The sequence below is a fragment of the Clupea harengus genome, chromosome 13 (assembly GCF_900700415.2).
Source record: "Clupea harengus chromosome 13, Ch_v2.0.2, whole genome shotgun sequence".
Lineage (NCBI taxonomy): Eukaryota > Metazoa > Chordata > Actinopteri > Clupeiformes > Clupeidae > Clupea > Clupea harengus.
The window spans coordinates 8,864,581-8,889,109 of NC_045164.1; the positions used below are offsets into that span (position 1 = coordinate 8,864,581).

General features: G+C 47.0%; 1 protein-coding gene across 3 annotated transcripts in view; it reads right to left on the reverse strand.

The window, feature by feature from the left end:
• arfgef3 (ARFGEF family member 3) overlaps positions 1–24,529 on the reverse strand; it is a 48,980-nt gene that overhangs the window by 19,004 nt on the left and 5,447 nt on the right. For 2 of the 3 annotated variants that reach the window (XM_031579582.2, XM_031579581.2), the window contains exons 3-15: positions 24,069–24,150; positions 23,586–23,714; positions 20,884–20,952; positions 15,885–16,007; positions 15,494–15,539; positions 14,249–14,333; positions 13,724–13,828; positions 4,527–4,863; positions 3,386–3,498; positions 2,009–2,946; positions 1,811–1,822; positions 688–836; positions 1–108 (exon numbers count right to left, since the gene is read on the reverse strand). The exon at positions 1–108 is cut by the window's left edge and continues 58 nt beyond it. In XM_031579582.2, coding sequence (XP_031435442.1) covers positions 1–108; positions 688–836; positions 1,811–1,822; positions 2,009–2,946; positions 3,386–3,498; positions 4,527–4,863; positions 13,724–13,828; positions 14,249–14,333; positions 15,494–15,539; positions 15,885–16,007; positions 20,884–20,952; positions 23,586–23,714; positions 24,069–24,150 — 2,296 coding nt within the window. The remainder of the gene's footprint in view (positions 109–687; positions 837–1,810; positions 1,823–2,008; positions 2,947–3,385; positions 3,499–4,526; positions 4,864–13,723; positions 13,829–14,248; positions 14,334–15,493; positions 15,540–15,884; positions 16,008–20,883; positions 20,953–23,585; positions 23,715–24,068; positions 24,151–24,529) is intronic. The other variant, XM_031579583.2, reaches the window with a different exon arrangement.

Genomic DNA, 24,529 nt, shown 5'->3' on the forward strand with positions numbered 1-24,529 from the left:
CTCGCCCAGCAGGTTGTGCTCTAACACTTGGTGGTAGAGCTCCTCGATCCAAGCCTGGGAGAGGACCACTAGCACCCCGCTGCTCTGGATATGACGCATAAACTCTTTCTGTGGAGGGAACAGAGCTATAAGGCCTGGGATCAAGGCATGGATGCACAATGATAGCATAGTGTACATAGCATAGTGCTGCTCCCTTCTCAATAAACTACTAGTTCTGCTTAAAGAATATTCCCCACAGTTTTATAAAAAAGGCCAGTGAAGGATCCCATGTGATGGAATACTGCAATACAACTCAGACAGGCTACAAAAGCCCTTTCATCAAAGGCTTCTATGTAAATCTCAAATGGTTCTGTTGTAGGAACAAGTGGTGAACGCTTCAGATTCTCTGAGACAGCATAGTAATAGTGCTACAGCAGCATGTTAATTCTAAGGGGGATATTAATTATAATTGGTTGAATGTATGTTCAAAAACTTGAGTATGTTCATGTCTGGGTCAAAAAGGACAATAAGAGTGCCATATTGGTGTCAATGTTTTTGCTAATTGTGTCCACTTAGTAAGCTTGCTTCATTAAAGACGTTTGAAGTACATGTAGCGTACTGTATAGTAATGATTAATATCATATATATGTGAAAAGTTAACTTGAGCTACAATTTCACTGTCTACCTGAGAGAAAGAAAGGTCCTCACCAGAGTGACGAGAGCAGGCAAGGGTTTCCTGCGGTAGTAGTCGCAGCAGCAGAGCTTCAGGTTGAGCAGCAGGGCGTAGTAGGACACTAGGTAGAGGCCGTCTGCGTTCATCAGGGCCTGGCAGCTCAGGTTCTCACTGGCCTCGAAGCCTGGAGATTGAATACCCCCTGAGTAAGGACCGGGCTGATCGTAACGAGCTGCTCCAGTTCAAATTTGGTTTAACTCCAATTTAGGTGAACGAAGCTGAATTTAGGTTTAGTTTATTATGCTAAGTTTAACTTAATTAATGAATGTACTAAAATTCATATTCAGTATAGGTAGAGCTCATTACGTCCCACCCATAAACTGAAATTCCCTCCCCAACAGCAGCTAGCCAAAGCAATGAAGTCTTAAGAGTTGGGTGAGTACATCAACAACCTTTCCTGAAATCACTCCAGGATCTTTGTTGATGGACTGTGAACAAGTGATATACAAACAACAGCTATGGTGTTTTAAAAGCATTTTTCGGCCACAGTAGAAATGACAATTCTACAAAGAGAAAATATCTGTCTGTCTATCTATCTAGCTATCTATCTATCTATCTTTCTCTGTGTAAATATTTGACGTGATTACTATATGTAAAGTACCACTGAAAATGATATGAGAAGATGCCCTTGTGTGAGCTCCAACCAATCCAACTGGACTCTTCTCTGCATCAATACCGTCCCTCCCAATCCCTCAGTGCAATTACTCTGCGCTGAAAGGCAACATCGTCACATAATCGCTGGCTCCTCCATGGCTGCCATAGCAACCACATTCTCTCCTCATATCAAATGCTAATGCACTGTTTGCTGAAGTCCTTCAAGACAGCAGGGCCATGGTAAACACAGGCCTTCTGTCACTCATTTCATCACAATTAATCCGAACAGGAAAGTGTGGTAGAGAGTGAGCTGCCAACTGTGCAAACGTTTGGAAAGGGAAATCATCCTACATGAAATGAAGTACTGCTGCAGTACTTTACTAATTAAAAGTATATGTCAATGCAGTTCAGTCTATGTTATCAGTTTCTGCTGTGGCCGAAAATGAAATCAAGCCTCCATGTTTGAGGGACTACTGTATGTTATACAAATAAATGAATGCTTACCAATTCGGAGCCCTGAAAAGTCAATACAAATACAGTGCAGTATTATGAACCATTATGTCCTGCAAATGTTCACAAAACAGAATTTTTTGAAAGGTACAAATTCTACTTTCTAGTCTAAGAACCCAAAGAAGCCATGACTGTACAGCTGTGTGTTTTGGTGTCGCACCAAATTAATCTTTGGTGGGAGTGGGGAGTTACCTGCTTGCAGGCCGGTGCAGAAGGTGGAGGAGAAGTTTTGGAGGCAAGCGTCCACCTCAGCCGAGCTCTGCAGCAGGAGCAGGCGTGGGAGCAGCCCGGCCAGCGACTGCACGAAGATGCGGGCGCTCTGCTGGTCGGCTTCCTGGTTCTTGAGCAGCTTGAGGGAGAGCGCGGCCGTCCGCAACGACCTTTGGCCCGGGCAGTCGCGCGGCGTCTGCTCCTCTTCGGCCAGCGAGCCGTTCTCCGAACCCATGTCCGACACATCCGAGCGGCCCGAGTCCTTCTCGGCTGCCATGGAGTACTGGTCGCACGAGTCAAACTCCGTGCGCGACAGGTCCTGTTCATCCACACTGAAGTTGCTCTCGCTGTAGCGCGAACCACCGCCGCCATGGGAGCGCGTGCGGGCCTCCACCGACAGGAAGTTGGTGATGTCCGGGTAGGCCAGCGCATGGCTCCGCTGGACCACGTCGGGCGGTTCAGGGGGAACTGGCTCACGGACGCACGGAGGAATCTCCGAGTCGGCTGCCGTCTCGCACGAGGCCGGCGAGTGCAGCCGCGGCTCCTCCCCGCACTCCTCCGGAGTGGTCTGGCCCAGCTCCCCCTCCAGGGTGGTCTGGCCTGTCTCCGTGGTGACGCTGATGCTGATGTCGGGGCTGCGTTCGCTGGTGCCCAGCTCCCAGGCGGCGTGCTCGGCTGACAGGATGCGCCGCTGCCAGCGGAAGTCCGCCTCGTTGATCTCCAGGGATTCCCGGGTGGACTCCGCCCCGTCTTTCATCTCGTCCAATCTTCGCAGCAGGAGGCGGGCCTGCTCTGTCTGGAGGCCACGCCCCTGGCTGAGCTCGTCTAGCGCCCCCAGGAGGGCACAGGCACATGAGACGGAGGAGTAGCACGCCTCAATGCCACCCTTCATACAGGCCTCCGTCATGCCATCCATCACCCTGACAACACCCAAGCAGAATTAGACCACCAAAAGAAGACATTTAACACAGTGCATTCCACAACAGAATGTATAAACAGTCATAGACACGAGGCACTGTGTGATACTCTCACTGCTCTGCAGCAGCTGTGGAGAACAGGTTTTCAAAAGCACAGGGACATAAAGGGGGGTTCAAACCACTTGCAGAGCAACACACTCAAAATGTAGTAGGCCTCAGGGAAAGGACTAGGAGATGCTGGGTTCAACAGCAGGACAGAGATACTGAGCTCAACAGCAGGAGAGCTGAATACAAAACAAGTCTAATGTATTTTCACAAAACACATGGCCCAAAACACACAGCTACAGACTGGTTTTGAGAAAAGTTAACAGTTCCTTAAGTACAACCATTTTGAATCACTTTTAAACTGAGAGAGAAATGTGTGTCTGGTAGGGGGACGTACAGTTTGAGTAGGTCCAGATGGGACTTCCTCTTGGAGAAAGACCTCTTCCTGGACTCTGGTTCAATGACACAGGGACCAGCCAGGTCAAACAGACGTTGTGGGCTGCCCAGGATCTGCAGCACAAGAAAACCAAGACAGGGACAGATAAGATGATCATGTCCAACTTACCAGTGACATTGAAATGGTCTCAGGGGCATTATTATTCCTGAATGGAACTTTAAATTGGGAGTAAATCATCACTTCCTGACTCCTATGGCTTTCATTCTGTGTGCTGGCGTCTAACTGGCAGAGAGAAACACACTGCTAAACACCAGTGTCTAACCCTTTTGGTAAAACCTCCTCGGCTTGAATTATAATAACTTACAATAACTTCACATGGCACATTAGCACAGAGTCTCTGAGGCCTGTGCCAATGTCTTTGGCTTTGAATTCCATATATGGCCCCATTTGCTAGTAGCTTTCAATAAAGTGCCTGCCATTTGAAAAAAACATCAAAAGAAAAGCATGATGGGCAGAAAATTCCTTCCGTTTACTAATTTAGTTAGATGTAACATCCCTGTCTCCGCTTATAGGTCCACAAAAATATGTGCCACTTCACATGTTATTTTTCTGTAAGCTTCCCAAGCATCCAGATGAAGAATCCATGTGGTTCCCCAGGCAGAGTATTGTAATATCATGACTTATGTTCTCAGGGAGGACTAACAAATAAAAAATTATATAATATCTGCATAAATCCTCTACATTGAATTATATCTAACAATGTTCCAAAACTTTTCCCTCTCATTTGTGCCATGTAAAATGGATGCCATAGCTACTTGCATTTGAATATTTGTATACGGTCTCATCTGCTTGTGATTTCAAGTGGTTTTAGTGTGGTCATAGTAGTTGTCTGTAAATGCCCTGGCCCTGATCTTGTGTCAGTCCAGGGGACACTTGCAAAGTAAGGGCAAGATCTGTGCTGAACTCAGCCGTCACAAAGACAGCTACCGCCATCTCCCAAAGACTTACATGCGAAATTCACAATTATTCTGGCCATAACTAAATAACTTAACCATCTTTCTATAATGTTGGTCTTTTTTTTATAACTTTCTATAATTTTCTATAATTTTAATTTACCCTCCAACCCTCCTGGTTCTCTCACCTCCTTCATGATCTTGATGGCCTCCACCCGGTGCTGGGGCGGCGGGTACAGCAGGATGCGGTGGTAGAGCGACTGCAGCACGGGCTTCATGGACTCCACGCAGCCCACCAGCCGCACCAGCTCGGCCGCCACGTAGCAGATGGTCCGCACCACCGGCCCGATCATGGCGGGGGTGCTGGAGGAGCAGCCCGAGCCACGGCCGTGGTCGCTTACGCCCGAGCCGCCCCCCGAGGCCGCCAGGTCCGACTCCTGGGGTCCCCCTCCATGGGCGGAGGTGATGGTCTTGTCGTTGACGGGGTTCCCCATGATCACCACCAGTGATGGACACAGCTGTTTCCTGTGAGGGCGGGGGAAACACAGCGGTGGGGGTTTTACTAAACAGCAGGGTTTCATTCTGACAAGCTCACTGTTTCCATTCCTCACTGACCGTGGTTACATGGATTCGAATAACTGCCCTAGTCGGACTGAAATCGCATTATCCATTTCATGTAAGCACCTTAGTCGGATCGTAGTCGGACCGCACATAGTCGGACTAACACCCCTGGATAACTCGATCCGATCCAGTTGATAGTTCGACTATTGCGGCATGTAACGGTGAATTGGATAAGGAACTGGACTTTGCGTCTTTGCGCATGCTCCCTCTCTCCCTGCCAGGTCGTGACCCGGAAGACGAAAGAGGGATAAGTTGTCTCAACTGTTCATACTAATGACACGGTTTTTTATGAATATCCTGCAGACTGTCTCACAAGCTTATTCTTGTTGATTATGAACAAACATAACAGAAGAGGTCCGAAGATATGAGCACCTTTACAACCCCTCCTTAAACACGTATAAGGACGTTCCACATTTTATTTGCTTAAAACAACAGCAGTACTGTCAAATCAGCTGTCACTCGGCTATTACCTGACCAAGGTTCCATGGCAATGTTCCGAAAGCCAATTTTTCCGACAGCCCGCTGTTCCGAAATTGTGAGTACAGCAACGTGAACCACTATTGCCCACATGCACATCCCAATGAATCACACAATCATAAACATATAAATGCCTTTATTTCACCAGCATTAACTTGAATTCAGAATATTATTATACACACATGCATTTGCATCGCGATGATACAAAAATATTTGTATGATTGCCAACGCATGCATGCTTTGTCAGTGCTTGACAAGATCTGCGTAATGTCCTGCAACAATCTGCCGGTGATTTCCTTCGCATGAGTGGTAGCCTACCCCATATTCAAAACCAGAGTAGGCTAAGTTAACAAATATTGCCTAGGAAAAGTTATATGCGTGATAGCCCGGTGAGCGTCTCCGCTCTGCTGTGCAAACAAAATGCTTTGAGTGTTTTGTGCCACTTAAAATATACATTTTGCCAGGGGGACTATTTTTCGGAATATTGAGATTTCGGAATATCGGGCTTTCGGAACACTGGGCCGTCTCCCCTGACCAATACCTGTCAAACTTGGTGATACTATTCACAACTAATTTGTCCTTCATTTTATCAAATATGATGAAATTTGGTATTGTGCCCGCGAGGCACGCGTGAGTTTAGTTGTGTTCAGTTATCTGGTGCTGAAAAAAACCACGAATAAGTACTGTTAAATCAGAAAGCAAATCAGCTGTCACTCGGCTATTACCTGACCAATACCTATCAAACTCGGTGATACTATTCACAACTAATATGTCCTTCATTCTATCAAATATGATGAAATTTGGTATTGTGGCCGCGAGGCACGCGTGAGTTTAGTTGTGTTCAGTTATTTGGCGCTGCCCTCTAAAGACAGAGACGTGACAGGTGGATCGAGATATTTTCCCGTAAATACCTTTACCTAAATACCTTTATAGACAACATCGATCATACACTCCCATTGCACTCAAACAACCACACTCAAACGAGGAGATATTGTATCAATTAGCCTATTATGTATTGTATTAATTGCACAGAGTTCCAGTGGCGCATGCAGCCGTACGCACTGTGCGTACCTTCTGCTACGCGAGAAGAAGAAAAATATATCATGAACGCATATTTATTAAAATGGGGAAACTATAAAATCGGAGTACAGACAACTAATGCCCAGCGTTGACGATGCAGATACAGAGCTGGAAACAGCTAAATGAGTTACGCAGTGAACTTTATCAAGCCCTGGAAAGTTCGGCAAATTTCTAGCCAAACATTCATTGCGTCCTGAAGGTCTTGTATCTATCTACGGAAAGACTGACTGGACTTGCTCTCATGAATATTCACACAGATTTGGAAATCGACAGCGAAGAAGTACTAAAACAATTTGATGCAACTGGCAGAAGGGCAATGCGTTTAGGCTGTAACCCATTATTTGCGCGCGTGTGTGAATGTGCGTGCGTTTCTCTCGCCTTTTATCTTTCACCTTTGAATAATGTAACTTATAAACACATCGGCCTGGCAGAAACAAACAAACAAACAAACAAACAACCCAAGAGGCAACACGCATTTCTGGACCGATGAACAGACGCGATTCATGCTCAATCAACTGTTGTTGTTATTGGTAGTGGTGAAGAGGTCAAGCGGAAAGGGCTGTATCACCACTAGTTGTAATAAAAACAGCGCCACCTATCGTATCGGATATGACATGCTTTCGGCCAATGATTCGATTTATTCACTGCCATGTATATTGGGATAATAGCACCTACCCTCGAAAGAAAGCATAGTCCGACTAAGCAAAGATTCGAATTATACCATCATGTAAACACACTGACTGTCACTCTCTGTCCATCACATCTTCCTTCAGAAGTCCCTTAGTCTCTAAGGTATACATTTATGCTGTATGCACAACACACTGTCTGTGTACGCGTACAGTGGACTGTTTGTATGGGTTGTTCTATTTCGTTTCTCCTGACCGCCAGAGTGTCGAGTGTTAATACCAACAAAGTCACCTGTGACCTGGGTGACGTCGTCAATGTGCGCTAGCACAAAAGGCCGTCTAACCCAGCAAGCGACCTCTTGCATCTTCTCGCGAAAGCAGGTCGACATTCGTGATTCGAGGAAGACGCTAGTAGTTTCGTTACCCATTGTGGTCGGGGCAGTGGATATTCACCCTCCGAGAAACTGCGTTATTCGAAGTTGTTTTTGTTCGCATCAAAGCGGGTAAGCTAACTGGTTGTTTCTTACTTGAAGTGTAGCCTGGACCGGAGCGGCCCCGCTCACTCGGCACAGGTGGAAATAACCCAGCTGAATGGTGTTCTCGCCGATTTTGTTTTCATTCGGAGTGTGTCTCGCTCTATGATTAAAGTAGGACTCTGTTACGGGTTTTGTTTTGTTTAAATTAGCGGTGGTTGGAAGCCACCGTTGGATGGCACGGAGCTTGAGGGTACTCGCTCTGTAGCCTGGTTTAATAGATTTTGTTTTCATTCGGAGTGTGTCTCGCTCTGTTACTAGATTAAGATTCTGTTACGGATCTTTTTGTTTAAGTTAGCGGCGGTGGGGAACCACCGTCGGATTATACGGAGCCTGAGTGTACTCACTCTTGTAGCCTGGTCTAATATATTTTGTGTTTTCATTTCGGAGTGTGTCTCGCTCTGTGAAGAAGTTAAGACTCCTTATGAGTCTGTTGGCTTAAAGATAGCATCGGTTGGGAAGAGACGACCGTCTGTTCACACCGGACCTGAGTGTACCCGCTCTCGGTCTCATTGCTAGAGCAGAGCAGGGGTGTACACGCCCTCACGTGCCTGCTAGCCCGCTAGCCTTTGAAGGCAGCCCCATCGGGCTTATACTAGTCTGGCTAAGTGCTTCTCGCTGGAAGCCAGAACTAACAGTACAGGGCAAGATGTTAACCATCTGTGCTAGCTGCCGGGCCCCTCTCGAGCCAGAGGATGGCCATATGGAGTGCCCCGCCTGTCTGGGCGTTGAGCATCTGAGACAGGGGCTAACAGAGTTTGCCTGCATGAGCTGTAACTGCCTAAGCCTGATTAGTGGAGGTGGAGACGGGCACTGCACAGCCCCATGAAGGGGCACACGAGAGAGTGCTACGGCCGACTAAGCGCCGTAGTACTGCACGGCAGACCACCGTTAAGGCAAAGAGGAAGAAGAGTGGAGTGGCACAGAAGGTGGACTCAGTGACCACAGAGTTGGAGAGTATTAAGGCGCTGTTGGCCAATTTGCAGCCTCCAACACACACAGGGCAGGGTGGTAGCGTACACGCTCGAACCCCACCAGCCGAACAGGCGGAGCGGTCACCACCGACGCTGTCACCAGTAGGGAGTGCCCAGGAGTTAGATACACTCTCCACAAGGGCGTCAGAGAGTTTGGACATGGGACAGGGAGACGAGGCCGAGTCGTACGAGTCAGCCCCCCACGACTCTCAGACCAGCTCCCAGGATACAGCCCGGGGTACAGGGGTGGAGCCAGAGGCTGGCCAGCTTTCTATTAAGTCCACCCTGAAGGCAGCGTTGGCACGTTTGGGGCTGGACCCGGTCCCTGTGGCGGTGCCCCCCCAGAATGCGTTTTTTAGAACCGCGGTACAGCAGACTGCCTTTGCGGTCCCACCCTCAGCTCCGTACATTGAGGAGCTGCAGAGGTGCTGGGCAGACCCCAGACAATTTTCCCACCTCCCCACCAACTGCAGGGTCCTGTCGACCATGCAGGGTGCGTCCACCTATGGGCTTGAAAGGATGCCTAATGTGGAGCCGTCGGTGGCGGCCTTAATACTGTCCCCCGATGAGGCGCTTAGGCCCCATGCTCGCTGCCCCCGCCCACAATGCCGGCTGACAGACGACCTCATTGTGAGGTGTTATGATGCAGCCGCTCGTACGGCACGCATAGGGAATTCAATGTCCCACTTAATGCTGGCTCTCACCCAGACACTGCAGGGCACAGGGGATGCGTCGGCGTCCCAGGGGTTGTGTGACTCCTCGCTACAGGCGTTTGCCTTTATGTCAAGAGAGCTTGGTAGGCTAATGTCATATTTGACTTTAGCCCGTCGCCAGATATGGGTGGCCCAATCCCCCCTAGCCGAGCCAGGCAGGAGGGCACTATGTTCTCTCCCGGTGGTCCCCGGGGAGTTGTTTGGTCAGGCTGCACAGCAGGCCCTGGAGCGCAGTGTGCAGGTCATACAGGCCAGGCAGCAGTTTGCGAGCCTTCGTCGGGGGAGCCAGACTAGACGCGGGCCCCCACCACTAAGAGCTGAGGCGCCCGCACATTGGCCAGTCAGCCAGCCGCGGACACGGCAGTCAGAGAGGTTTCGCCAGCCAGACAGATCTCGCCCACCCCCCGCCACCCGCACACTTCGCCCTACACAGGGCGCCCAAGCCACGGCCCGTTACCCCTCTAGGGACCGGAGGGGGAGAGGGCGCAGGCAGTGACAGCAGTACACCGGCGGTCGGCCGCTTCTCCAGCCAACATCTCAGGCGCTGGGAAGCGGTGACATCGGACCCCTGGGTACTGGCAACCCTGTCTCAGGGTTACAGTATCCAATTTCAAGGCCGACCGCCAAAGTTCCGTGGGGTCAAGACCACCACCGTCACCAACCCGGGGAAGGCCCTAGCCCTACGTCAGGAGATCGGCGCTCTCCTCCAAAAAGAGGCCATCGAACAGTTCGACGCGCCTACACACGAAGGTGGGTTCTACTCAACCTATTTCATAATTCCAAAGAAGGATGGCGGGCTCCGCCCCATTCTAGATCTCAGGCACTTAAATACTCATCTCAAGACACTGAGGTTTCATATGCTGCGCACCAAGGAGGTTCTGCACAGCATTCGGAAGAACGATTGGTTCACGACCATCGACTTGAAGGACGCTTACTTCCATGTCCCAATCGCACCACACCACAGGCAATTCCTCAGGTTCGCCTTCGAGGGTCGGGCGTACCAATTTCGGGTACTACCGTTTGGAATAGCTCTGGCACCCCGGGTGTTCACCAGGTGCGTTGCAGCTGCTCTGGCTCCACTGCAGGCCCAGGGAATGCGCATTTTGCCCTACCTGGACGACTGGCTTATCTGCTCCCAGTCGGAGGTACAGGCCCGCAGCGATGTTGCCGCGTTGATGGCGCATGTCACGGGTCTAGGGCTCAAACTGAACCTCAGAAAGAGTTCCCTAGTTCCCCGTCAGCAGACTGGGTTCTTGGGCATGGCCATCGATTCGCAGGCGATGAGGGCTGTCCCCTCTCAACAGCGGGTCGACGGAATCCTGCAGCTCAAGGCGCGCTTCAGAGGACACAGGGCTCTGACCCTGAGATCCTTCCAACGCCTACTGGGGATGCTAACATCAGCTGCATCCCTGATCCCACTAGGCCTCCTGGCGCTGAGGCCTTTCCAAATCTGGCTAAACAGCCTGGGCCTCCATCACGTGCGGCACAGACACAGACTGGTGAGGGTTACCACCAGCTGCAGGAGATTCCTCCATCCTTGGAGGAGGAGGAAGTACCTGACCCAGGGAGTTCCGTTGGGCGCTATTCCTTCCCGGAGGGAGTTGGTGACCACGGACGCTTCCCAGATAGGGTGGGGCGCCGTGTGGCAGCGTCAGACGACCAGAGGTCGTTGGAGCCCCCAGCAGAAGCGGCAGCACATAAATGTGCTAGAGCTTCGGGCGGTGCTGCTGGCTCTAAGGCACTTCCTCCCTGCGCTAGTAGGGAGGCACGTGCTGGTCAGGTCGGACAATATGTCAGCGGTGTATTATATCAACCACCAGGGAGGCACCAGATCGCGGCAGTGCTTAGGGGTTGCCCAGCAGCTCTTGCAGGAGACCCATCAGCACCTATTGAGCCTGAGGGCTGTGTATTTGCCCGGCACTTACAACAGAGCCGCAGATCTCCTGTCCCGGGGGAGCCCCGACCCAGGGGAATGGAGACTCCATCCAGATGTGGTACAGGCGGTATGGGGTCGATATGGCAGGGCAGAGGTGGACCTATTCGCCTCTCAAGAATCGACTCAGTGTTCCCTCTGGTTCAGCCTCTCGGAGCCAGGCCCGCTAGGCCGGGACGCACTGGCGCATACATGGCCGAGACGGCAGCTATACGCTTTTCCTCCTCTGCCACTAATTTGGCCCACCTTGCACAGGTTGGAAACAGAGGAGCACGAGCTGCTACTAATCGCTCCCCGGTGGCCGGGGAGGGTATGGTTTCCCAGGTTGCTCCAGCTGTTGCACGGGAGACCCTGGTGCCTCCCAGTGAGGAGGGATCTACTATCGCAGCTGGGCGGCCAGATCTGGCATCCAGATCCGTCTCGGCTACAGCTCTGGGTCTGGCCCCTGAGGGGCCGGACCCACTGCTAGGACTTTGTGAGCAGGCGGTGGTATTCACCATTAACAGCTCGCGGGCACCCTCCACCAATGCCCTCTATGCTAACAGGTGGAAGATATTCACGGAATGGTGCCAGGCACGGGGACAGGAGCCAGCACACTGCCCCCTGCCAGCGGTACTACAGTTCTTGCAGTCACTTCTGGATCGGGGACTCACGCCCTCCACCATCAGGGTGTATGCTGCTGCCATCTCCGCAGGGCACGTTCGGATAGAAGGCAGAACTATCGGGTCCCATACCCTGGTGACTCGGTTCCTCAAGGGGGCTCTTCGACTAAGACCCCCACAGCGGAGGCAGGTGCCCCAGTGGGATCTCCTCCTGGTGCTACGAACACTCTGTGCAGCCCCGTTTGAGCCTTTACAGACGACGGAGCTCAGCTGGCTTTCAATGAAGACCGCTTTTCTTCTAGCCATTACGTCAACAAAGCGAGTAGGGGAGTTAAACGCCTTGTCAGTAGGCACGGATTGCCTGCAGTGGCATCCTGAAGGCAAGGGGGTCACCCTGTGGCCGAACCCCGCCTTCCTCCCAAAGACCCTTCCCTCCACATTTTCCAACCAGCCCCTCAGCCTGGCAGCTTTCGAGTCCAGCCTGGCGGAAGAACAGGGCCTGAGCGCAGAACTGTTGTGTCCAGTGCGCACCCTAAGGACTTACGTCGCAAGAACGGCAGCTTGCCGTCAGTCAGACGCATTGTTTGTCTGCCACACAGGGCCAAGAAGGGGTCAAGCATTATCCAGACAGAGGCTCTCTAAATGGATTGCAGAGACGATCCAACAGGCCTACAGGCACAGTGGCTCCCCAGCCCCTCAGCAGGTCCGAGCCCACTCCACGAGGAGTGTGGCGGTTTCATGGGCGTCTTTGAGGGGGGTTCCCCTCAGTGACATCTGCAAGGCAGCCTCCTGGGCATCAGGCTGCACTTTTACTAGGTTTTACAGGGTGAATGTGGTATCCCATAACCCGGTCGCGGCAGCGATACTCCCTACGCCGTTACGGCATCTCTAGAAGCTGGTAGGCACTCCTCATGACTTTGTTGGTATTAGTCATCCAGTGCTGTAAGCACCGCCTCTGGCGGTCAGGAGAAACGAAATAGAACGAAGGTTACGTATGTAACCACGGTTCTATGAGTTTCGGAGGACCGCCAGACCTTGGCAGTCACTCGGAGTTTGCACGAGAAGATTGTCAAGAGGTCGCTTGCTGGGTTAGACGGCCTTTTGTGCTAGCGCACATTGACGACGTCACCCAGGTCACAGGTGACTTTGTTGGTATTAACACTCGACCTGCACGTACGTGCGATGGAAATCCAGTGCTGTAAGCACCGCCTCTGGCGGTCATCCGAAACTCATAGAACCGTGGTTACATACGTAACCTTCGTTCTGTCTACATGAGTATCTGTGTTTCTAGTTACTTTCTGAGCGAGTCTCTGTTTTAATGTGTCCTTTTATAAGGTCTCCATTCTCTCTCTCTTTCTTTCTCTCTCTCTCACTCTCTCCATGATAACTGTGGGACTACATTTCTGGCACTATACCCTGAAACGATCTCCTTCTCAGACCAGGGTGATGAAACATGACGACCTTTCTGGGTAAGACCATCAGCTGGGGAGGTGTGCCCCAACTAGATCAGTCCACACAGCCACAGTGAGCCTCTCTCTCTCTCTCTCTCTCTCTCTCTCTCTCTCTCTCTCTCTCTCTCTCTCTCTCTCTCTCTCTCTCTCTCTCAAATATTTGAGGTAGTCAAAGTGAGATGTGCATGCAATCCTGGTCTTCGTGGGACTTTCAGGGGAAATATTGCAATATAACAGGTAAATGTTGTACATGAGGATTTATAAAACTAAGAAAAGTGGACAACAAATATGCCATTTGTGTGTAGTCAAGACTCTGCTATGTGTTCTGATGAGTATGGCAAATAAACAATGCAGTAAAGCGTGTGTGAGTCTTACCAGACGAGGTCCATGAAGCCGCGGTTCAGGTGCATTGTGGGAGGACAGCTACTGAGCATGGACAGAATGCACTCCAAATAGAGTAGCTGCAGCAGCTGGTTTTCACTACAAATAAAGCAAAATCAATCAATCAATCAATCAGTGTAAAAACAGCCCCTGCCCAAGGGGTAACACATATATGCACAATGAGGTGCAGACAGATGGCAGAAAAGACACACACACACTTCAACCCTGATGAATGTACTTTTGTGCTTATTTTCCTCTTACAACAAATAGTACTCAGTTATTTGAAAAATCACCAGCGAAAACCTATGCATTTACAGTGGTTTTGTAATACTGAGCAAGAAAACAAAATGTGAAATTCAAAAATGACCCATGCTGAATTCTTCATGTCATTCATCATGTCATATTCATCATGTTCACTGAATAAGGCCACTGTGAGATAGTGTGCAGTCTAAGGCTGAAGGACTACAGTAGGACTGGGTTATATAAGCGTCGGAGGCCAACGGTGTTAGTAGTGCTTACATGCCAACTCCTTCCAGTTTTTCACAGAAGACAGTGAGGACAGTTACGACATCCTCGTACAGTGCTTCAGTGGTGGGGGAGAGATCTGTACACATAAAAACACACACAGATTCATGCATGCATTAATGCACAGACACACACACATGTATGGTAAATAGCAGTATTTATTATTAGTATACAGCTGCACATTAAATAAAGTCTGACAATTATTATTACAATTATTATATTTCTAAGACAATGATACACTGTTAATATATTTCTCCTGATCAGTAATGATGGAGAAATGACGAGGTTCCTACAACTGGCTACCAAGTACACAGCCTCTCATGAATAATTTATTCATAAACTGGTCAGCTCCTCTACCCGCCATATGTGCAAACCTTCCCTGGAGTATAACAATCTCTCTTTCATGTGTTTAGCCGAGAGTTTAACTAGAGTGGGTCCACAGATTTGGGCTGTGTAAAAGTTCCTGCTTTGTTTCCTCTCTCAGTTTTATGGTTATGGTATTTGTTTCCTGGCCTTTGTAAGCGGAGATTTGTGGTCTGGTTTGCTCACTCTGTCCTAAAGGCGGCCATTATCAGCAGCAGAGGAGTTATTTCAGCCGTGTGTGTAAAAGGGAGGAGTGAGACTGCCGAAGGCTATTTGTATATAAATCATATCAGCCTCTCTGTGGGTCTATGAAATGTATGAATGCGATTTACCCCAGGGTTTCCCAAGCCCTGTTTCAAGCCCCCCTACAAGTGGCATGATTGTTACTTATTGCCACTACAACCCCCCTCTGCATCCCCAACATGCACCAGTGAGCAGTAGCAGCCTTGCTCTACCAAGCTTACATTCACTGTTTACCATTCGTCAAGTAAGACAAAGCGCTATCAATCAGTATCAGTAACAATGAGTCTGCAGTCATTCCACTGCAGTATGCCTGCTCTACCCTCTTTGCCTCTACAACAGGCCGTCAACATTGACCTGTGCCCTCTATCTAAACACCACCACTGTGAAAAACGCTCTGTGGGAGAACACATGCACCCAGATAGCATCTGGCAGCACTGGACCTGCAGGCTCATCATCAGATCTGAACAGGATCAATCCCAGAGTCAGCTGTCCCAAAAGAATTAACAGCAGTACAGGCTGTATAAATATAGTGCATAACTACAGTACACATGCACATGACCCACAGTATATAACTACAGTATATAACTGCATGCAGTATGTGACCACACTGTAAATACATGTGATCTTGACTACCTCTTCGCTGTGACAGCTGTGCTGGTAGGTCCTCCCCATCCACTCCCTGTGTGAAGGAAAATACATATTTTTCATGCACAGCACACTCTGCTTAACAGACGTTTTCAGGTACACACTCAGAATGAAATATGTATGCACACACACACTCATTCACACTAAAAGATGTTTATATGTACATATTTGTTTGCGTGTGTGTGTGTGTGTGTGTGTGTGTGTGTGTGTGTGTGTGTGTGTGTGTGTGTGTATGTATGTATGTGAACTCATTTGTTGGACTATTCAGAAAATGTGATTCCTGATGAAATTGATTTCTAATGGGGAGTCAAAAAAAGTATACAAAATGTGTGTGTGTGTGTGTGTGTGTGTGTGTGTGTGTGTGTATGTTAGTACTCACCACCCCTTCTTGTCTGTGCCGTAGCTGCAGTGTTAGATCTCCCAGTATCTGGCTAAGTGTGGCCCTGATGGCTGTGTTGATGCTTCTCTGATGGCAGCTGGACATATACGTCTCTATGCATACCTGCGGAACGCCATGACAGAACACCATAGTTTAGCAGTGGGATTCTTTATCGGTGACTGATAGAATATATACTCGTGAATATTTCATTTTCATACAGTACCTTGCATAAATATTCACCCCCTTGGATGTTTTACCCTTGTATTGCTTTTATAAATCAATCATGGTCAATATAAGTTGGCTTTTTTTTACAACAAAAAAAATCACAAAAAGCCCTCTTTAATGTCAAAGTGAAAAATAAGTGATGCCCCATCTTGTCTTTGGATGCCCCATCCATATAATTTCACCTGGCAGTTCTTCACTGGACTTGCCTCCAGTGCTATACAGGCTTATATTGAGTTTTGTCTGAATAGACTGAATTTCTGTTCTCAAAGTACTTAAGACCCAGTCAGCTGGGCCTTCTGAAATAAAATCCATCCTGATCAGGTTTCAAAGAATGGTAAAGGAAATATCAATGTCATTATTTATATTTCTCAGAGAGCACAAATAAGGATGAAATGCAGTGCAATCTCTCCACTGTATATAAAATAACTGCAACTAAAGCGTCTGGTTAATAACAAAAGAAATTAAATATATTCTCTGGAGCATATGACTCATGAGACAGCAGGAAATTATTTCTGGCAGGTACGCAGGCACCTGCGACAACGTCTGCAACCAAGCCAGAGTCTAAACCTCCCGAAAAGTAATGAGGATTCTGTTTCATAATGTCTTCTCTGAGTTGGTTACAGACGCTGGGGAGGGCAATAAAATTAGGTACTGCCTTCAGAAAAGAAAAAAAGCCTCAATCAAAACCACACTAAGCCTTGAGCTCTCCAGGTCCTAGGATTTGTTCTAGAATTTTCCATCTAATAACCGCTTAGCAACAAAATGACCCGACCTTAAGTGAACCCCAGTGCTGGATAAAGGTATGTTACTGTGGAAGTAGATTTCATCGGTATCTGAATTTTGTCAGTATCATTACAGACAGAAATATAAATGTAAAAAGAAGCTAATTAAAAACTGTCTGTTCATCTGGCACAAAGCATTAAAGCTAAAGAATGTGTTGAACGACAGGAAGATATAAGGATATGGGTAGTTTCTGCTCAAATCAAATCAATCTGTTCACATTTGTGGTGAGATTACAGGTTCTATATCTTGACAGATGTTACAGATTCCTGCTACTACACTTGAGGTGAAGGAGGCTACATGAAGACAGAGCAAAGAGAATCTGCCATCATCGATTCATGTCCTGTTGTCAGGCCTTTCTGACAGGGCAGGCCATCCTGATCTCAGTCTGTGCCACATAGCCATGACGTTTCTCTCTGGTTACGGAAAAACAGTCTTAGTCGTGGCGTCTGTGGCCGTTTCCATGGACACCAAGGCAAAGAGTTATACTGGCAGGTGAAAGACCTTGTTATAAATAATTTTTTATCAGGACAAGGATTAGTCAGCATTTGTTTTGACGTAAGAGTCCTCTGCTAACCCTGGTGTGAGTCATATACTGAGGATCAGGATTCATAAAGACTAAATGCAAAAATAGCTAAATGCATAAAATAAAAACAAAAATGTTATTATTTGTGAATCATTACGTATTATTGTGATTATTTGCTCCATGTCTACACAGCCTTGTGTAATAATTCTTTTAAATCCATCATTTCACATGTGTTCAAAAGCCACACTAAAGCGCTTTTAATTAGGACTGCTTCATAATTACTATAATTCTGACAAGGAGACTACGTCAGCAAGACTAGCTTGAATGGGAAAGCAAAAAAGGAAAGAAAAGAGATGGAGAGACATAGAGGCAAACAGGGACAAAGAGGAGCAGGAGGGGGACAGCGAGAAAGTTCAGGGAGAAAGTGATCCAGGGAGAAAGAGTGTGAGCCTGAGAGATAGTTTGAGACTGTGTGTGTGTGTGTGTCTGTGTGGGTCTGTATGAGAGAAAGAGAGAGAGAGAGAGAGAGAGGAGATACAAAGGAGAGATAGAAATAATGGCCCAGTATCTGTCTTTCTTCAGCTGGGAACAGATATAGTGTCCTGGGTGACTGGACGATTTACACCTCCTAATGTGTTTTTATGGGGCGGTAATGGATAGCCTGAATCCCAGTCACACAGCGTGGCAGAACACAGCACTTCTGCACATACAGCAAGAGGCTGCAGGGTAACCTTACGCAGGCATTAGCCACGTCATTGATCACCGCTGAAGGGCATTCTGGGCGCCGCTGCTCATAACTGAAAATGCAAAGTAGCTAACGGCGAATAATGAAGGGAGCTAACGAAAAACAGTCAAGGGCTAGGAGCTCCTGAAGGGGTCTAACTGGTTATTAATGAACTGAGAGAAAGAGAGAGAGAGAGAGAGAGAAAACCACACAAAGCGTGCAGCATCAGTACACACACACACACACACACCAGGGGCGGACTGGGGGGGAAAAGTGGCCCGGGAGTTACTGTCAGACCGGCCCACTCAATACACGGCGCGCGGCCCACTCAGTACACAGCGCGCTGCCCACTCAATACACGGCTATTACACGAATAAAATGATACTGGCTATTGTAACACTCCAAGGTAGGTATAGCTAGATGAATATGGTTAACTCTGGGCTAGTATCAGATGGTTATACGTATTACTACATGTAACAGGTTAGAAAAGCAGGTTTAAATAATTGCACCACATAATCTGTTACCTGTATTTCAGTTTCTTTTTAATCTTTTATTTTGATATCACAAGCACACTGGTATTGGGGGTCTCTGCTAGCCCCCCCTGTCTCCCCCTGTTTTGTTCCTCTCTCCCCCCTTCCTCTTTCCTGTTTGACATATGCTGGGAATGAGGTAGGTGGTTGAGTTTCATGGGGATAAAGAATCTAATAAATATTGCCTTTAAAAATAGGCATCTAGGTTCTTATATATCTTCTTATAACTTATTATTATTATATGTATTATATATCTTAACTATTTATATGATATATCCCTCTGACATATTGTTTATATGTTTTTCCCTTTTGTTACATGTGGGGGCTAGCATTGAGAGTGAAGCTAAGATACGGTAGCTCACCAAACTGTGTGTCTGTTGGTGTGATTTCACAGGTGTGATAAAGTTTTTACTTATTTTTCTTAATGTATATACTGTATTACATGTCTGTTCTTAGTTTTGCCTGTTTGACATATGCTGGGAATGAGCATTGAGAGTGAAGCTAAGATACGGTAGCTCACCAAACTGTGTGTCTGTTGGTGTGATTTCACAGAAATAAAGATACATCTCAGCAACTGTTGTCCACGGGTCACAAGTATTAAAAAAACACAACGCAGAAGTTACACCGGTTACATACAGAACCTTAAGGAATGAATATCCACACAATAAAGAAACTGGAATCAGAGGGTAGAATTAGTATGAACTATATTGTAGAAATTAACAGAATAGAACATACGATGGGGTGTGAACATCAGTGGTATCAGTAGTGTTGCATGCTGGGTGTGTGATTGTGTGTGTGTGTGTGTGTGTAGGGGTGTTGAAGGTGCATAACAAAACAATAAGTTAAGTAACAGATCCTAAACTAACTCTGCTGGCCCGGGTGCATTATAGTCCCATGATAATAATAAACAATATCAGTATACTCATGTGTTATTATGACCTCACTATCTAATCTAGATAACATATTAACATTGTTTATAATGTTAGTGTTGTGTGTAACACGGTGATTTTAGCATACCAAGCTAGCTGGTTAACTTATTTTACATAAGTTATTAGATATTATAAGATTGCCCTTTTTACAACTACCACCATGGATAGCTTGCTCATCGATTGTAGGCAAATGACTACGGCTAACATGTTTAAATAGATAATCTCGATGATGACAACAGCGCCAGTTTGCTTATTTTACCTGATCATAACGGTCTCAATTTTGGACATTTAACCACCTAACGTTAGCTAGGCTAGTTAATAGGGAACGTTACCTCATCTGTGAAAAGTAAGCTAACATTGGCCAAGTCAACGCCACAATTTACCTTGTATCACTGACACTGTCACGCGAAATAACAGTCGTAAATGGTCCAGAGTTTTCTTAAATGCAATTCCTCAAAACCACCAGATGCCCCACGGGCCGCTCCATGTTAGAAGGGCTGACTGCACACGTCACTACGGTTGCGTGCCCTGGCGGGGCGTGTATATAAATCCAGGTGCGTTTAATTTAAGAATCCTTTTCCTCAATCCGCACAGCTGAGAACACTTCGGCTGTGTAAGAACCAATTTTCAGGTGTTCATTAATAAGGTGGAGATCAGAAGTTCAAGACACATTTCAGAAGACACTTCAGAACATTTTCGAAAAATAAGCACCATGAGTGTGAATACAGATCGCAAGGAGGAGTATAAAATTCAGTCAGTGATTTGAACTTATTAAAGTTAGTAGAGGAAATAATGCGTGTTCTGAGTAAGCCTATATGGTAAATAGATAAAGGTGCCGGCGATGTTTAAGGGAGGGCCAGTTGGGGATGGAAGTGGGCCGGTATTTTGGACCATCAACCTCGTCGGCCCACCGGGGATTCCCCCGGTATCCCCGATGGCCAGTCCGCCCCTGACACACACACACACACACACACACTCGCTCACTCGCTCACACAGATAGGCAGATACACAAAAAGACAAACACACAAACATACACACATTCCCACACACGCACGCACACACACAGACAGATAGACAGACAGACAAAAACATGCGGACAGACATACAGAGACACACTCCCACACACACCTCATAAACACACCTTCCTGCTAAGGTGAGTCTTTTAAGAATTTGGGTATGGCCATGACATGAATGTCTCCCATTAGAGAGAAACAGCCTGGAGCCAATGAAGCGTCCCTGCCCTTGTCTGTGCGGTGATGAGTCAGCCATGAGAGTCTGTCCTTACCTCAGCGATCTTCAGGATTGAGTTGCCTTTGATCTCAAACGTGGACGAGTATGTGATGCAGAGCAGGACCTGTGGGAGAGGGGGAACACTGACCTTAAGATAAGAGGAAAAACATGATGGCCTTCTACACAGACAGCTACAACACAACCGGCTAAACAACCTACCCAGCTAAGACTAGGCTGCTCATCGTACCCTTCCTCAATACATTGTGTTATGACCATGGTTACTGCTAAGTCTAATGGGACAATAATGCTCACTATATGATAAATAAAAGAGAATTTTATTTGGAATTGAAAGTGACTTGCAGAAGCCACTCTTTCAATTGAACTACAGTTTTTCCTCCCCGTATAGTCTCATGGGAGTCTCAAAGTGCTCCAAATGTCTCATTGTCTTCCAAGGCTAAACGCAATAAAATGGCTGTTAGCACGTGAACTGCCTTAATAAAATGACTGTGCTACTTTCAGTGTCCGACTTCACATTCAAAGCTCTTTTGGGATTTCCTCTCTCTCTCTTTCTCTTCCTCTCCCCTCAGCTTGTCCTTTTCCAGAAAGCGCTAATGAATGTCTTCCGACTACATAGGAGAAACAAAAAAGAAAAGACATTTCAACTCCTTAGAGGGGCTGCCACACTGGCACACCTAAAAGAGTGTGTTTGAGCTGGAGAACATAAATCTGTCTCCTGACACAAGGCTTCTCCTAAGCCAGAAGGACAATGGCAATCTCGCCTGAAAAGCACAAGAAAAATAACCAGGCACAGTGATCCATCTGCATCTAGGACGTATTCATTGTAAAAACAAACAAAAGCCAGGCGGAAAATAAACATCCTGTAAAAGATTAAATCAATAAACAAAACATTGTCAATGACAAAAAAATGTCAATGGTTCAGTATGCACAAAGCCAACCCTTCAGTTCCAATATGTTTTCTCACACATTGCACCATTATATATTAGGTGTAGCACTTGGTTAATACTAAAGTCTAAAATGAGACAGAGAACATAAAAACAGAATAGAAACAGAAAACATGGGTTGGGATGGGATGGGTGTCTTGCTGAGTCTTGCTGAGTGATGAGGTGGAATTAACCCAGTTTGTGTGTATGTATGTGTGTTTGCACACACACGTTTGCCTGTGTGTTGTGTCACACTGAGCTTTCATAGCAACAGGCATCTGTGAGCAACACTGCCTGGCAACCAGCCTAGTATCGGTTCTGTGTTCAGCATTGGTCTTTTCCTGTTCCTCCCACAACCAGAACATGGAACCCACTGGAGAACCCAGCTGGCAGACGCTCCGACAAAATACTGACAAACCTCAGGTCATACCACTGGTGGAACCTGAGAATCATGATGACAACCAACTCGGGCCTTGATCTGCAACTGGTGTGACTGCCACTGTTTGGGAGGGGAAGGGCTGGTGGCCTTTTTTAAAAGAAAAAGGGCCCATAAGGTTAGAGACGACACAACCTCTTTTCTAGTCAGCCCTACTTTAAGTTATTGAGAGTGATGGTAGTGATTCTTGCCAACATCCACTACGTGATCACAATCATATTACCACCACTGTTCTAAATTCACTAAGAGTATTTAATAATGCTCTATGCTGGGTTGGTACAGGTCTGGCTCTAATAAGCCTCTAAGAAACTGGATGGGATAGACCTGGGATAGACCTGGGCCAGTCAGTTGCTCTCTAATGAGGACTGACTTTGCGCAGCATTAATGCATGTAACCATCTTAAAATGGCAGATCCAAGCAATGTGTCCAATACACCAATGTTAGATATCACAAAGAAAAAAATAATGCATGACACTGGAAGACCAAAGTGACTATTTGGAAAGCATTATTCAACTGTGGATGAAAAGCATGCTAAAGATACAAAGAAGGACCAGCAGAGCTGGATGCTGTCAAAAGTACAACTGGGATGAATATTATTTGTGTCTAAATTATTGATTGTTTAGTAAAATATGGTGGTGGAATCAAAGTGGTGTGCATAAAATGACAACATCATCAGCCCTAGCATTCAGATATCCCTCAGGATAGGTCTGTTCTTAGAGGATTCAATGCTATGTGTGCCCACATATTCTAAGCCCACTGTTGCTGTTGTTGTGATCTACTGGGGACTAGGAGACAGTGGCCTTTTGTTGTGCGATGAGGTCATCACTATGGCAGCCATCTTGGACTGACCAGTGTGGCCTCCACCTGCAGTTCAGCTTCAAGATGGCTGAAAAACCAACGCAGTAAGATCTGCCTGGGTTTGCAGGAGTAACTAATGGAAAACTCCGGTAAGGTAAAAAGCCTGACCTGTTGTCTATGTATCTTCCGATCAAGAATACCAAGTGTAATGCAGACTCCTGATATATTTTAGTATGTCTTGATAACTATGCGGCCTGTGTTGTTAACAAATCACAATATGAGAAAACCTGCAAATAACTACACTTTTGGTGTGCATCATACATTTACTCCTTCGTTGTAGATCTATATTGTTACACCTTGATGAAGCATCCTTTGTGTGTTACATGTCGTTTGGATATACTTTCTGTGTGAGCCTATTCAGTCACACGTCATTACTGTCACATCTGATTAAGTCAGGGCTGAAGGACAGCAGCTGTGTGTTGCGTTGTGTTGTGTTGTGGTGTTGTGATGTTGTTGTTTTGTGTTGTGTTGTGATGTTGTGATGCTGTGACACTGTCACTTTCCCACTCGTCTGAAACTGACCTTCATGACCTCCACCTGCAGGTCCTCGTGAAGGGTGGGCGTCACCTTGACAGCATCCAGCACCTGATTCAGCAGCTGCTTCTCGGGAATCTCTGTATCCGCGGCAACAAAGCGGTCCTCACAAAGGATCTACAGCACAAAGGGGAGGGGGTAGGAAAGGAGATGCAGAGATGGAGATAGAAATCAGTGAAGAATTAAAGAACTCTGACAGAGGGATAATTGACTGAAGGAAACAGAGACGAAACAGAGAAGCAAAGGAATCCAGGACAAGAAACTATGACTTCCCTGGCAGTAAAAAAAGGCAGAAGCATTTGCTTCTCCCTGATCTGTAAATAACAGTACAACTCACTTACATTCGAGTTCTCACTCAGTAAACCAAACATTGCCGTTTAGGAGTTAGCTTTAAGCTAAGCAATTCTGGATAATAAACCAGTCTGGGTAAACAGGTGTAGTTGAGGTTGCTGGGTGATAAGAGGCCTTCACCTGTATGCCAGTGAGGGCCGTCTGTGCCAGCTTGGTGTTTTTGGATTCCAGGGCCAGCCGAAGAGGTAACAGGCATCTTTCTCTACACAAAACAAACAAACAAATATTCATAAACAGGCATATGAGAACACAGGCCATAAAACCAAAGAAAACAGGCAAGTGGAACCATGAGGGAAGGCCTTTTTAAGTAAAAGATAAAAATAAGAATACCTGCTGAGGTTTCAATGACACATGTTTGCATTTAGTAGAAATGACATATGTGAAGAAACAATATACCTGGGTTGAAATAAAGTGAGCCAAGTGCTGTAATGGCACAGCATACTTTACTACTTTCATCATTAACACTGAGTAGGACATTTGGAGGCTTTAACTTCAACTTCCTCTGCTTTTTATGCGTTTTCTGGCATCCTCTGCAGTGATTTTTCGCTTGAGCACCAAAAAATGACTTGATTAGGATGGTT